Raw genomic sequence first — 13,101 nt, forward strand, 5'->3', positions numbered from 1 at the left:
TAGGTACTTATATGTCAGTCCCAATAAAAAATGGTTTTTTTGTATGGGGACCCCCCCTATTTTTTAACTTTATTTTATTTTTAGATTTTTTCCTACGGTTACACACAATAACCAAGCTGGATTCCAAATTTCATCCTTCTAGGTCATCTGGAAGTAGGTTAGGTTTAGGTACTATAAGTCATAAGTCAGTCTTAAAATTTACGACTTTTTGACCTTCATACCTTTATAACCGTTTGAGCTAGCTTCATGAAATTTGGGCTTCTAGATATCCTTATGGATATAATTAAACACACGTAGTTTTATGTGTTTACGTCAAAGATGTTTTGAGTTATAGAAGGGTCAAAAGTGGCACCAAGTGGTTCGTGTAATATTACACTCGGCGCTGGCTAACCAGTTCCTTTGCTTGAACTTGGCTTGACACGCTGCCGCGTGTCTAGATCAATGCGGGGATCTGAGTGTTTGTGCGCGGTAAGCAAATAAGCCTGTGGCGATTGCTTAGCATGCCACACGATGTATCCTGTGTATTGTGCGATAACGTATTGTATAGATAGGCTAGCGTATAATGATTAACATGAATAACATTTCGAGAGGATGTGATGAATATATTCAAGACCTCTTCCTCCGCTACTCGTATTCTACCGCCTCATGTTATGATTTCTTGAAATGAATCCCCAGTGTCGCGATGATGCGCGATACGGACCAATAATACAGGTAACTGTCATTCGCTTTTTACATCCTGGTAACACTGAGCTGAAAAAGAAATAGTTGAATATCGAGTCGTAACGGCGGCGCGAGAAGAATAAGTGAGGAAAAGAAAAGGTAATACCTATAGGAGAGGCAAGGAGACCTGATGGAAACAGGTGCAGACTGCTTATGGTATGAGCAGTGTACAGAGCCAACTACTCTTGGTGAGTTTCCCCTTTAATAGTCATTATCGCTGGTGTGACGGTAATGTTGAGATGGCAAGCTTTCATAAGACTTATGTACAGTTTAGTTCCTGGCCTAAAGTATCTGGCCAGAGGCATCATGTATAGGGCTGTCAGGCAGCTGGCGTCAAGCTTAGCGTAAGGCCCGAAGCCATGACTGAGAGTAAGAGAGGGTAACCTATAGAGGAGCATGGTGTGTCTATGGAGGAAGAGGCGAGCTATTTGGGGATGGTTGGAGGCCCGTCAGGGAACAAGAGGTTCCCGCCACCATGCTCATAGTATGTATGGGTCTTGCCAGGCCGAGGCAGAGTGTCAGGCAAGACCAAGAGAGGTTACCCGAGGAGGACTGAGAAAGTACATGTCCTCCGTAACCAGAGTGTGTATCTGGTTATCAGTAAGAGAGAGAGAGATGATGCAATGGTTGTAGTAGAGACTCTAGTAAGATAATAATTAATAGGCAAGCTTGCTTTCTCGGGTTACTATCATACTATAATTATTGTGTGTTCTTATGTCGCTATAAATATGTATATGAATATTACATTTGATATTAAATCTATTAGCTCCGCGACATAATTTGGTGGAGTTGCTAAAGAATTGAAATCCATCACAAGCAGATGAAAGAAAAGAACTGAAGTCTGTGCGGGGTGGAGGAGTTGTGGAGTGTATGGGGCCCAATGCATTCCGCAGCTCTTCTATTTCTGAACAGGCTCTAATGATTAAATATTTATTGACAAGCAGAAATGTATATAAATACATTTTTTTTTCGGTTGGGTAGTCTCTCTGTAGAGTATTGTGAGAGCATGAGATTGGTAACCATTGCATATGGAATTAGAGTCCAGAATTTTGTTGCATGAACAGTGCAACTACTGAAGCCGAATATTGGCATGGTTATTATATTATGGCATTAAAAGTAATTTACTGTTTATACCTGAAATAAACATTCAACCTCTATTTATTTATTTCGCATTTAAATTTATTCCGGTCTTTATCGATTTAATTGATTTATGTGCGTCATCGATTCATTCGATTTATGTGCGTCATCGATTCATTCGATTTATGTACTCAACATGATTAAGAAGTTGAGAGACGACAATATAGCCGTCGCTGTAGTCAGAGTGAGACAGCGATATGTTTTAAGTTGTTACGTTCGGGAATCGATTTTATTCGATTGTTCATTTGAACGAAGATTTTTATAAGTTAACATTTTTTTATGAATACTGTGTATACTTAATAAAGAATTTAAACAATATTGTGGTTTTATTAGCGTGTTTTTGTTTTATTATTATTATGTTTTGCGTCTACGTTAATTATTTAATAAGTTGGTTTTGGTCCGATGACAATTCCGTCTGTGGCCAAAAAACCTAGATGCCACTGTGCGTATTGAAGTTGTTGCGAAAAAGAATAAAAAGTTTGTCTTGTCTTGTCGTGTTTGGAAAATATTTAGCAAGTGCATAATGGCGTGAGATTTGTGTTTTTATAAGTTATTAATTTAAAAGAAAGTGAATGCTGAAGAGGATACGACTGTTGAGGTAAAAGTTTGATAATTATATCAATAGACATTAAGTAGTAAGAGATGCCGTTCGAATCAATGAAAGAATCAACTAAGCCTTACCGGCGTACGCCATTGTAATTGCTTGCAAACAAACAAATACGCCATTTGTTTTCGAGTAGAATCATAATTATTGCAATCATAATTTTGCGTGACTTTGTTATGTTTCGGCGTTTCTTAAAATACTCTTATGATTTACGATATCGCAAAAAGTATAGCGTAGTGGAAATTACAGGTAGCAAGATGGAAGAAATTCTTTCTACAGCGTTGCGCTCCCGCGTAGAAAGACTGAAAGAAACTGTAAAAATAACGGTAGATTTACTGAACAAAGTCGAAACAGGAGTAGGAGTACAACAACAAGAATTAGTTGTAAATAAGATCGATCTAAAGAGTAAATTAACTCAATTTCAAATCCAATTGGACAAATACATAAATCACGTGACGAACCCACAGAAAGAATTTTATCAAGAATGTGACGAACTACAAATTCAAGCAGAGGACGCTATAACGAAGATGGAAATAGTGCTCAAAATTTATTCCGAAGAGAACAACACCCAAAATAAAACTAAACTACCCAAATTAGACTTGATCAAATTCAATGGCGACATTTTGAAATGGAACTCGTTTTGGGACAGATTCGTGGCCAATGTAGAGAATAAAAATATAGCGGACGTGGAGAAGTTATCATATTTAGTAGGTTCTTTAGAGGGTCCGGCACTCCAAGCAATTGAAGGCTTGGAGACGACTAACCAGAATTATGAGGTCGCAACTTTAATTCTTAAAAATAGGTTTGGGAAGAAAAATAACGTAATAGATGCTCACAACAAAGCCTTATTAAATCTGGAACGAGCCCAATCTACTATTGAGTGCCGAAAAATATTAAATAACATAGATACTCACCTACGGGTATTATCTGCATACGGAGAAAACACCGAAGCAAGCTATTTGCGAGGGATTATATTAGATAAGTTTCCAGAAACGGTATTGTATCAGGTTAAAATTTTAATTTCGGAAGAAGAAAGTACAGACAGCATAAAGAAAGCACTAGATAAGGTCATAACGGCCATGGAAAGAATAAATATACAAACACCACAAACGCTACAAACATCAACGTCCGGATCTACATCAACAGCTGCTTCAACGTCTGGATCTATTTCGACAGCTGCTTCAACGTCAGGATCTACATCAACCCTACTTAAAGTTACAAGAGAAAGACCAGCAAAACGCAAGAGGCTGTTTGACAGAACTAACACATTTAAGTCTAAACGTCCAAAAATTTCATGCATTTTCTGTGGCAAAGCGGGACATTACAATGATGATTGTAATGAATATAAAACAATCAAAGAAAGGATAAGTAGACTGCAACAAAGGTGCTTCTTATGTTTCAAGAATGGCCATAGAGCCTCTAAATGCTTCAGTAAAAGGAAGTGTCATCACTGTAATAAATTACACAATAGAGCTTTGTGCCCGCAGAAAACTATGAAAGGTAAAATAGATATAGAACCTGTTCCTATGATAGAAAAAACATCAGTTAATGTATGTAACCGTGTGTGCAATTTTTTACAGACTGCAGTAACACAGATAGCAAGCCAGCACAACAAACACCTGACATGTAGATTACTTATGGATTGTGGGAGTATGAGGTCATATATCTCAAACAAATTGGCAAAAGACCTTGAAATCAAAAAGAACAATGAAGTTGATTTAATTGTCTATACATTTGGATCTAATAAACCTTACACTATTAAAAGTTCATCAGCGGAGGTAACTGTTCTAACAAAGAGACAAATTGAGAAGAAAATAAAAGTAAATATTGTACCACATATAACAGATCACGTCCCAGTTGCCAAAATTAATCATCCTAAAATAGATATAAGTGCGGATGATGAATCGGTCGGTCAAAGAGTTGACTTGTTGATCGGTAACGACATGTATTTTTCGTTCCTCAGAAAAGACCTTATAAAAATAAAAGAAGACTTATATCTGATCGACTCAGATTTTGGTTGGCTGACTGGAGGCTTCGACAGGGCTTTCAATAATAAAAATGAAGAGGTGCTGTCAGTCGTGACATATTGTAGTTGTCATGATTCTAACTGTCCATATTTCTCCGAGCCAGATCTTCCCCTCCGTAATATTGATGTTAAGTTCTTATGGGCGCTTGAGAGTATTGGCATCACGGACTCACCGAAGACGACAAAGGAAGAAGAAGCAGTTCACCATTTTAACGAAAATGTCAAGTACCAAGAAGGAAGATATCAAGTTAAGTGGCCGTGGATACAATATCCTCCGGAATTGCCCACAAATTACGGACTCGCGCTTGGAAGGTTGAAAAGCTTAATAAAACGTTCTGATGAAGAAACTCTCGACAACTATAAAGAAATCCTAAAAGAACAGTTAGAAGCTAAGGTGATTGAGATAGTCCAGCCTTCACCTTTTCACGAACTGACACATCCAGTTCATTTCTTGCCTCATCATATTGTAAATCAAAAGGGAAAGAGAGGGCGTATAGTGTATGACGCGTCATCAAAAATTAAGAATGAAAAAAGCCTTAATGAATGTCTGTATGGTGGCCCATCTATGTTGGAAGATCTTACGGGACTAATCTTCAATTTCAGAACAGGAAAGATAGGCATAACAGCTGATGTGGAACGAGCTTTCCTCCAAGTGGGACTTCAAACAGAAGATAGAGACGTTACCAGATTTCTTTGGGTGAAAGATCCCTTGAAGGAAGTAACAGAAGACAATATAGTACAGTATCGTTTTTGTCGTGTCCCATTTGGAATTATATCCAGTCCTTTTTTATTGACAGCGACGATCAGACATCATATTTCAAAGACAGAAAATTCCCTACTATCAAAAATAGCAGACAGATGTTATGTGGATAATTTGGTAACGTCAGCTGGTTCCAACAAGGAAGCTCTACAACTGTACAAGGATACAAACCGCATATTCCAGGAACTAGGTATGAATATTAGAGACTGGATGTCTAATGACAAAGACTTTATTGAGCAAATTCCTTTAACTCAGAGAGAAAAACGGACAGATAAGATGAAGATTCTCGGCTTATTATGGAATATAAAGAATGACACCCTACAACTCAATATAGATCCAGAAATTTTTATCACTGAGTCAAGAGGAATCACGAAGAAAGGAGTGCTCAAAGTATTAGCACGTTTATATGACCCCTGTGGTTTTGCATCACCTTTAATACTTCCTGGAAAGTTATTATTCCAGGAACTCTGCAAAAGAAAACTGAAATGGGAAGATACACTGCCTGATGATATGCAGACGTTATGGGAAAACATAGTTAAAAACCTAGCTGCTATAAAAGACATAGAAGTTCAAAGATACGTCGGAGATACATGCGAACAAACAGGAAAGATCATACGATATGAACTACATGGTTTTACAGATGCGTCTATGAATTCATATGCAGCGATTGTATATTTGAGACTTATAGGCGAAGACAAAACAGCAGTCACTTTCCTGATGTCTAAGACGAGGATCACACCAATAGAAGACAAAAATGATTTGAAAATCCCAAGACTTGAGTTGTTATCCTTCTTGATTGGTAGCAGGTTAATGAAATATATACATGATCATATAGATATAAAACTTTCAAGGTTGTATCTATGGTCTGACAGCCAAGTTGTCTTGGCATGGATGAAGACAAGCAAATTACTGCCTCCATTTGTAGCAAGGCGCGTTAATGAAATAAAACAAACCAGCCATATCCTGGGTATAGAGCTACGATATGTGGATACAAAAAATAACCCGGCAGATATAGCAACTAGACCAGAATTATGGCAAAAGAAACAAGAGTTATGGTTTTATGGACCAAAATTCCTTACCAAAGATGAAAATCATTGGCCTAATGACACACAAACTAATAAAGAGCTTTGCTTGGTTGGGAGGGCTCTAGAGATAGTTGATGGTCCAGAGATGACTTCGAAGGGTTATGAAAGTGAAGAATTAGCCCTCACAACAGAAGAGCAAGAACTCACCGAGCAATTGAATGAGGAACCTTCAAATATTGATAATACAACTGGAAATGATATCACTACAGACAACATTAAGAGGATTCAGAAAGAATACCTTCCAAACGAAGTCATGGGAAAAAGAACTAATCTGTCGTTAGATTTAGGAATATTCCGCGACGTAGATGGAGTATTGAGGAGCAAAGGACGTTTTGGGAAAGCAAATTTGCCATATGATAAGAAGTATCCAATAGTGATCCCAAAACAATCCTCTTTGGCAACCCAGATTATTAAAAGGACACATGAAGAAAATTATCATGTAGGTGTGCCCCACACCTTGAGTATTATAAGAGAAAAATATTGGATACCCCAGGGACGTGCTCAAGTTCAGAAAGTTATTAGAAGGTGCCCACAATGCGTGAAGTATGGTGGAGGCCCTTTTCAGTTACCACCAGCACCGGAGCTACCAAGTGCAAGAGTAAATTATAGCTCACCTTTCCATTGTACCGGCTTAGACTATCTAGGACCTGTCCTAGTAGATACAGATAAAGGAAAAGAAAAAAGGTGGATATGTCTATTAACATGTTTAGCAGTACGAGCTTTGCATCTAGAATTAGTTAAAGACTTATCAGCGAAGGAGTGCTTACTAGCCATTAGGAGATTCACAGCTATTAGGGGCATACCGGACACCATAATCTCTGATAACGCACTCCAATTCAAACTGACCAGTGAAGTCCTGTCGTCAGAGTACTGTATGAATAAAGGTATTAAATGGAAATTTATAGCTCAGCTGGCACCTTGGCAGGGAGGCTTTTATGAACGACTAGTAGCTTTAGTTAAGCACTGCTTGAAACGCACGTTGGACAAACATCTGTTGACTGAGAACCAGATGACAACGGTCCTTAAAGAGGTGGAATCGGTGCTTAACACTAGACCGTTGACTGCAGTAGGTGCAGAGCCAGAAGAAGTACTGAAGCCAGCCGACTTCTTGACCCTTGGACAGTGCTTAGATTTAAATACAGATTTACAAATAAATCAACAACTGACAAATACAAAGGTTGACCTAGTGCAAAGTTGGAGAAGAGGTCAAATGATTCTTGAAGAATATAAAAGAATGTTCATTAACCAATATCTGCCAAGTCTTAGAGAGAGATCCTTCCACACACACAAACAACCAAGAATTAAATCTAAAAAAGTACCTGAAATAGGAGATATAGTTCAAATCAGAGATGACTCCAAGAATAGGACAAATTGGAAAGTGGGAAAAATTGTCTCTCTGATTAAGGGCCAAGATGGTGTTGTAAGAGTTGCTAGAGTCAAAGTTAATGATACGGAATTCACACGATCTCTTGGCCACTTGTACCCGTTAGAAGCAGACGATGTTGAAGAAACATGTATACCAAATAAAGAACTGCCTGAAATGGTCAATCAGGAAGAAAATAAAGTAGTAAGAGTGGAAGATACTTTAGACTCCAGTAATGTTGATGAAATGCCTCAAGTGCCTGTAACGGACACAAGTAGCCCGGATATACCTCCGGATCAGATAATTGATAACAATAATCCAGAGACCGTTCCTAGTGATGAATCATTATCATTACAAGAAAATCCACTGACTCCTGTAGAAGAAACTTGCCCTACTCCGACAGACTTTGTTGAAGGTTCAGTAATCGAAAGTCCTAGTAGAAATGAGAAGAGAGACGCTGCCATTAAAGCCAGAGAGAAGATAGCGGAATGGACGCGTCACCTGTTAACCGTCTTGTAACATTTTCTTTGCCGTGGCGAGTGTCGCGATGATGCGCGATACGGACCAATAATACAGGTAACTGTCATTCGCTTTTTACATCCTGGTAACACTGAGCTGAAAAAGAAATAGTTGAATATCGAGTCGTAACGGCGGCGCGAGAAGAATAAGTGAGGAAAAGAAAAGGTAATACCTATAGGAGAGGCAAGGAGACCTGATGGAAACAGGTGCAGACTGCTTATGGTATGAGCAGTGTACAGAGCCAACTACTCTTGGTGAGTTTCCCCTTTAATAGTCATTATCGCTGGTGTGACGGTAATGTTGAGATGGCAAGCTTTCATAAGACTTATGTACAGTTTAGTTCCTGGCCTAAAGTATCTGGCCAGAGGCATCATGTATAGGGCTGTCAGGCAGCTGGCGTCAAGCTTAGCGTAAGGCCCGAAGCCATGACTGAGAGTAAGAGAGGGTAACCTATAGAGGAGCATGGTGTGTCTATGGAGGAAGAGGCGAGCTATTTGGGGATGGTTGGAGGCCCGTCAGGGAACAAGAGGTTCCCGCCACCATGCTCATAGTATGTATGGGTCTTGCCAGGCCGAGGCAGAGTGTCAGGCAAGACCAAGAGAGGTTACCCGAGGAGGACTGAGAAAGTACATGTCCTCCGTAACCAGAGTGTGTATCTGGTTATCAGTAAGAGAGAGAGAGATGATGCAATGGTTGTAGTAGAGACTCTAGTAAGATAATAATTAATAGGCAAGCTTGCTTTCTCGGGTTACTATCATACTATAATTATTGTGTGTTCTTATGTCGCTATAAATATGTATATGAATATTACATTTGATATTAAATCTATTAGCTCCGCGACACCCAGAGCTTATTACAGCGATTTGGTCGTTCAATCCGTCACTCATTTTATCAATGATATTTGCCTGATAAAGGATTTGGACAGTGACAGTGTTCGCGTTAAGACCGCAGCAGTAATGTAGCTGTAATTGCAGTACGAACGTTACCATCAATCCGTCAATAATTTTATCAATGAAATTTGCTTGATAAAGGATTGGGACAGTGACAGTGTTCGCGTTAAGATCGCAGCATTAATACAGCTGCAGTTGCCATACGAACGTCACCATCGATCCGTCACTCATTTTCAATGAAATTTGCTTGATAAAGGATTTGGACAGTGACAGTGTTCGCGTTAAAACCGCAGCAGTAATACAGCTGCAATTGCTATACGAACGTCACCATCAATTCGTCACTCATTTTATCAATGAAATTTGCTTGATAAAAGATTTGGACAGTGACAGTGTTCGCGTTAAGACCGCAGCAGTAATACAGCTGCAGTTGCCATTCGAACATCGCCTTAAAAACTCTCCGATCAAAAGCGAAAGGTTAATTTAAGTTTTATTCCTTTATCTTACAAATACACAAGACAATATAACTGATAAAGACAAATTATTATTAAATAATTGCGCCTATACCTTTATGATAAGGGGTTATGACTTTATGACATTATAGTTGGCAGTTACCCAACCCAAACACCCAAACCCAAAAACCCAAAAACAACACATTACAGGAATCAAGTGTCGAATCAACATGAATGTTTAAGTAGCCGTCTAAGTCATTGTTTAGTTAATCGCTTTAGGTGGCTTTGTCTCTTAGTCACGCCACGTCATTATACCTGACAATGGCATTAATTGCCTGGGTAAGAAAAACAGTGTGTTACAATTTGATTGGAGATTAATTAGATACGCAGAATTAGGTTTTAATTAGGTTTTCCTGTTTCTATGAGTAAAGGACACCCGCATCTAAATACATAAGGTACTATTTGACAAAACGGTGTTGGTATACAGTGTGGATAGATAAGTCGGGCCCTGGAGGGAAACTACCTTAAATCCTTAAGCTGGCTCATTTTACTTAAACGAGACTATCCTTTATTTTTTAAAAGAAACAAAACTGCATTCAAAGATTTTTTTAAACTCGCTTGCCTCGTCCGGGACTGGAATCGACAAAAAATTACAAAAAATAAAATCTCGCAATTTTATTCTACTAGTCGATACAGTTAATGTATGATAACATTTCTCCGAGAAACATTAGGTCTTACACTCGTCTGTCGTACAAAATATCCATAAAATCTAATATTTAGTACTCAAGATTTTTTTAGACAAGCCAAATTGAAGAAATAAAGAAATAAACATTGAATGCAGATTTGTTTCTTTTTAAAAATAAAGGAATGTCTCCATTAAGTAAAATGAGCCAGCTTAAGGATTTAAAGTAGTTTTCCTCCAGGGCCCGACTTATCTTTCCACACTATATACTATAATGTATAATAACAATAGCACTAGAATCTATACGAGACGTTCTAGATAAGTATGGACTGAATGGAACATGACTGTATTAAACGTTGTTCTGGACATTGGACTGTATCTGTTTCAAATATGAAAAAAATTGTTTTGAATATTGTTACTTACATAAGGCTGCTATTTAACTGATCACCAGATTTAATAAAATTTAATACCAAAAAAATCTACTTTACCACCCTAAAATAATGAATGATCACCAAAATTATAACACCATTTTAATGTGAAATGATTACCAATTTTAATACATTTTACTATCCTATTAAAGGAAATGACACCAAATTAATCATTATTAACCCAAAAATAGTAAATAATTACCAAATTTCAAACCCCAATTTAATGTCAATTGATAACCAAATTTTTACATCGTGCTATCCTATTAAATAAAATGACACCAAAATAATCATTGTAAACCCAAAAATAGTAAATGACCACCAAAATTAGAACTCCATTTTAATGTAAAATTATAACCAAATTTTTAAATCTTGCTATCCTATTAAAGCAAAGCAAAATTTTCTAGTAGCATTTCGTTTCTGTATGGGTTGCAGTTCAAACCTAACCTAACCCACTTTTCTAGTAACATTTCGTTTCTGTAAGGTTCGCAGTTCAAACCTAACCTAACCCACTTTTCTAGTAACATTTCGTTTCTGTAAGGTTCGCAGTTCAAACCTAACCTAACCCACTTTTCTAGTAGCATTTCTTATCTGGAAGGGTCGCAGTTCAAACCTAACCTAACCCACTTTTCTAGTAGAATTTCGTTTCTGTGTGGGTCGGAGTTCAAACCTAACCTAATCCACTTTTCTAGTAGCATTTCGTTTCTGTAAGGGTCACAGTTCAAACCTAACCTAACCCACTTTTCTAGTAGCATTTCGTTTCTGTAAGGGTCGCAGTTCAAACCTAACCTAACCCACTTTTCTAGTAGCATTTCTTTTCTGTAAGGGTCGCAGTTCAAACCTAACCTAACCCACTTTTCTAGTAGCAATTCGTTTCTGTAAGGGTCGCAGTGTTAACCTAGCCCACTTAACTGATAGCAGTACAAACCTAACCTAACATACTTTTCTAGTAGCATTTCAGTATGCCTACCTAAGTTATGCGGTGCGGGGTACGGGGGTTGAGCGGGAGGGCTAGTAATTTTGGCATCATTTTACTTTATTTGGTAATATGTATAAATTTTTTGGTATCATAGTGGTTTATTTAGGTGAAAATATCGCATTTATTTGGTCTTCAAGATTTGGTGATCATAAATGATTTTTGGTAATCATTCAATATATTTGGTATTCGAATACAATTTGAAGTGCAGTCGTAATTAAAATGGTGGTACATTTGTAATTTTAGGCCTTATTTTTTTGGTGTTCAGTAATTTTTTTTGGTAAGCATGATTTTTTTATTTAGGGTACCAAAGTATTTTTTGGTGGTCATTATATTTGTAGCCCTTACATAATACATAGGTATATGAATAATACATATGAATATTTTAAGTAATATGTTAATTTTCCTCGTTAAATGACAAGTATTACTAATATGTATGAACAAACTTATCAAAAACCCAAGGTTATAGTGACTTCCGCTAGAATGTCATTTTCAAATTTCCTACAAGTAAATGTAAATAAGGAAACACGACAAAATAAAATGACACCTAAGTGTATTATTTGCTAATGATTACAAAATCCTTGAGTGCTGCAAAATACTTTAGTCATTGCCTATTCCAAAACCATTGCCAATAATACTAGATATAGTAAGTATAGGTAATATTTTATGTAGGTATATGTTAGGCCATGACTTTTAACAAATGAAATACCTACTTAAGCGAATAAGGAATGGAATAAGCGTACACTGCGTTCAATTTTGGTGTGAGTATGCAGTTGCCAGAATATCGAAGCTGCTATAATAATATGTTTTACAAACAAAATACTTATAAAAAAGAAAACCGGGCAAGTGCGAGTCGGACTTGCGCACGAAGGGTTCCGTACCATAAAGCAAAAAAAAAACGGAAAAAAATGCAAAAAGAAAACGGTCACCCATCCAAGTACTGACCACGCCCGACGTTGCTTAACTTTGGTCAAAAATCACGTTTGCTGTATGGGAGCCCCACTTAAATCTTTATTTTATTCTGTTTTTAGTATTTGTTGTTATAGCGGCAACAGAATTACATCATCTGTGAAAATTTCAACTGTCTAGCTATCACGGTTCGTGAGATACAGCCTGGTGACGGACGGACGGACGGACAGCGAAGTCTTAGTAATACGGTCCCGTTTTACCCTTTGGGTACGGAACCCTAAAAAGCAATTCAGAAAGTGTCAATTGATACAGCAAAACATGTTTTTAAATAGGTACTTGTGTTCAGATTTCGATTAGGTACCTACAGTCCTACAGGTCAACTATATTTAATCAATTAATTAATTCAATCTTTGTTACGCTAATGAAGATCAGTCGACTGATTTAGCCTTACACAAGACTAATTAACAATCACCCGTATCACAATATCAAATTGATCTCTAATGAAGCTGGCGGAAAATAAAATCGTGTAAAAACGGCCTTTTCACCACAAGAAACT

General features: G+C 37.5%; 2 protein-coding genes across 3 annotated transcripts in view; one reads left to right on the forward strand and one right to left on the reverse strand.

The window, feature by feature from the left end:
* Positions 1-13,101, reverse strand: part of LOC134675665 (dual specificity tyrosine-phosphorylation-regulated kinase 2) — a 267,559-nt gene that overhangs the window by 217,149 nt on the left and 37,309 nt on the right. The window lies entirely within an intron of this gene.
* Positions 925-9,053, forward strand: LOC134675528 (uncharacterized). 2 transcript variants are annotated; one of them, XM_063533793.1, is made up of 3 exons: positions 925-2,455; positions 2,711-3,961; positions 4,042-9,053. In XM_063533793.1, exon 3 carries the CDS (start codon positions 4,099-4,101, stop codon positions 8,212-8,214), a length of 4,116 nt encoding a protein of 1,371 aa, XP_063389863.1. In that variant the 5' UTR covers positions 925-2,455; positions 2,711-3,961; positions 4,042-4,098; the 3' UTR covers positions 8,215-9,053. The 2 variants fall into 2 exon arrangements, with proteins under 2 accessions (XP_063389863.1, XP_063389862.1); XM_063533792.1 differs by having other exon boundaries at positions 2,711-9,053.

The sequence above is a fragment of the Cydia fagiglandana genome, chromosome 22 (assembly GCF_963556715.1).
Source record: "Cydia fagiglandana chromosome 22, ilCydFagi1.1, whole genome shotgun sequence".
NCBI lineage: Eukaryota > Metazoa > Arthropoda > Insecta > Lepidoptera > Tortricidae > Cydia > Cydia fagiglandana.

Bases quoted from the DNA above. Each gene is read 5' to 3' on its own strand.
- LOC134675528 (XM_063533792.1), top strand. From the start codon at position 2,719: ATGGAAGAAATTCTTTCTACAGCGTTGCGCTCCCGCGTAGAAAGACTG.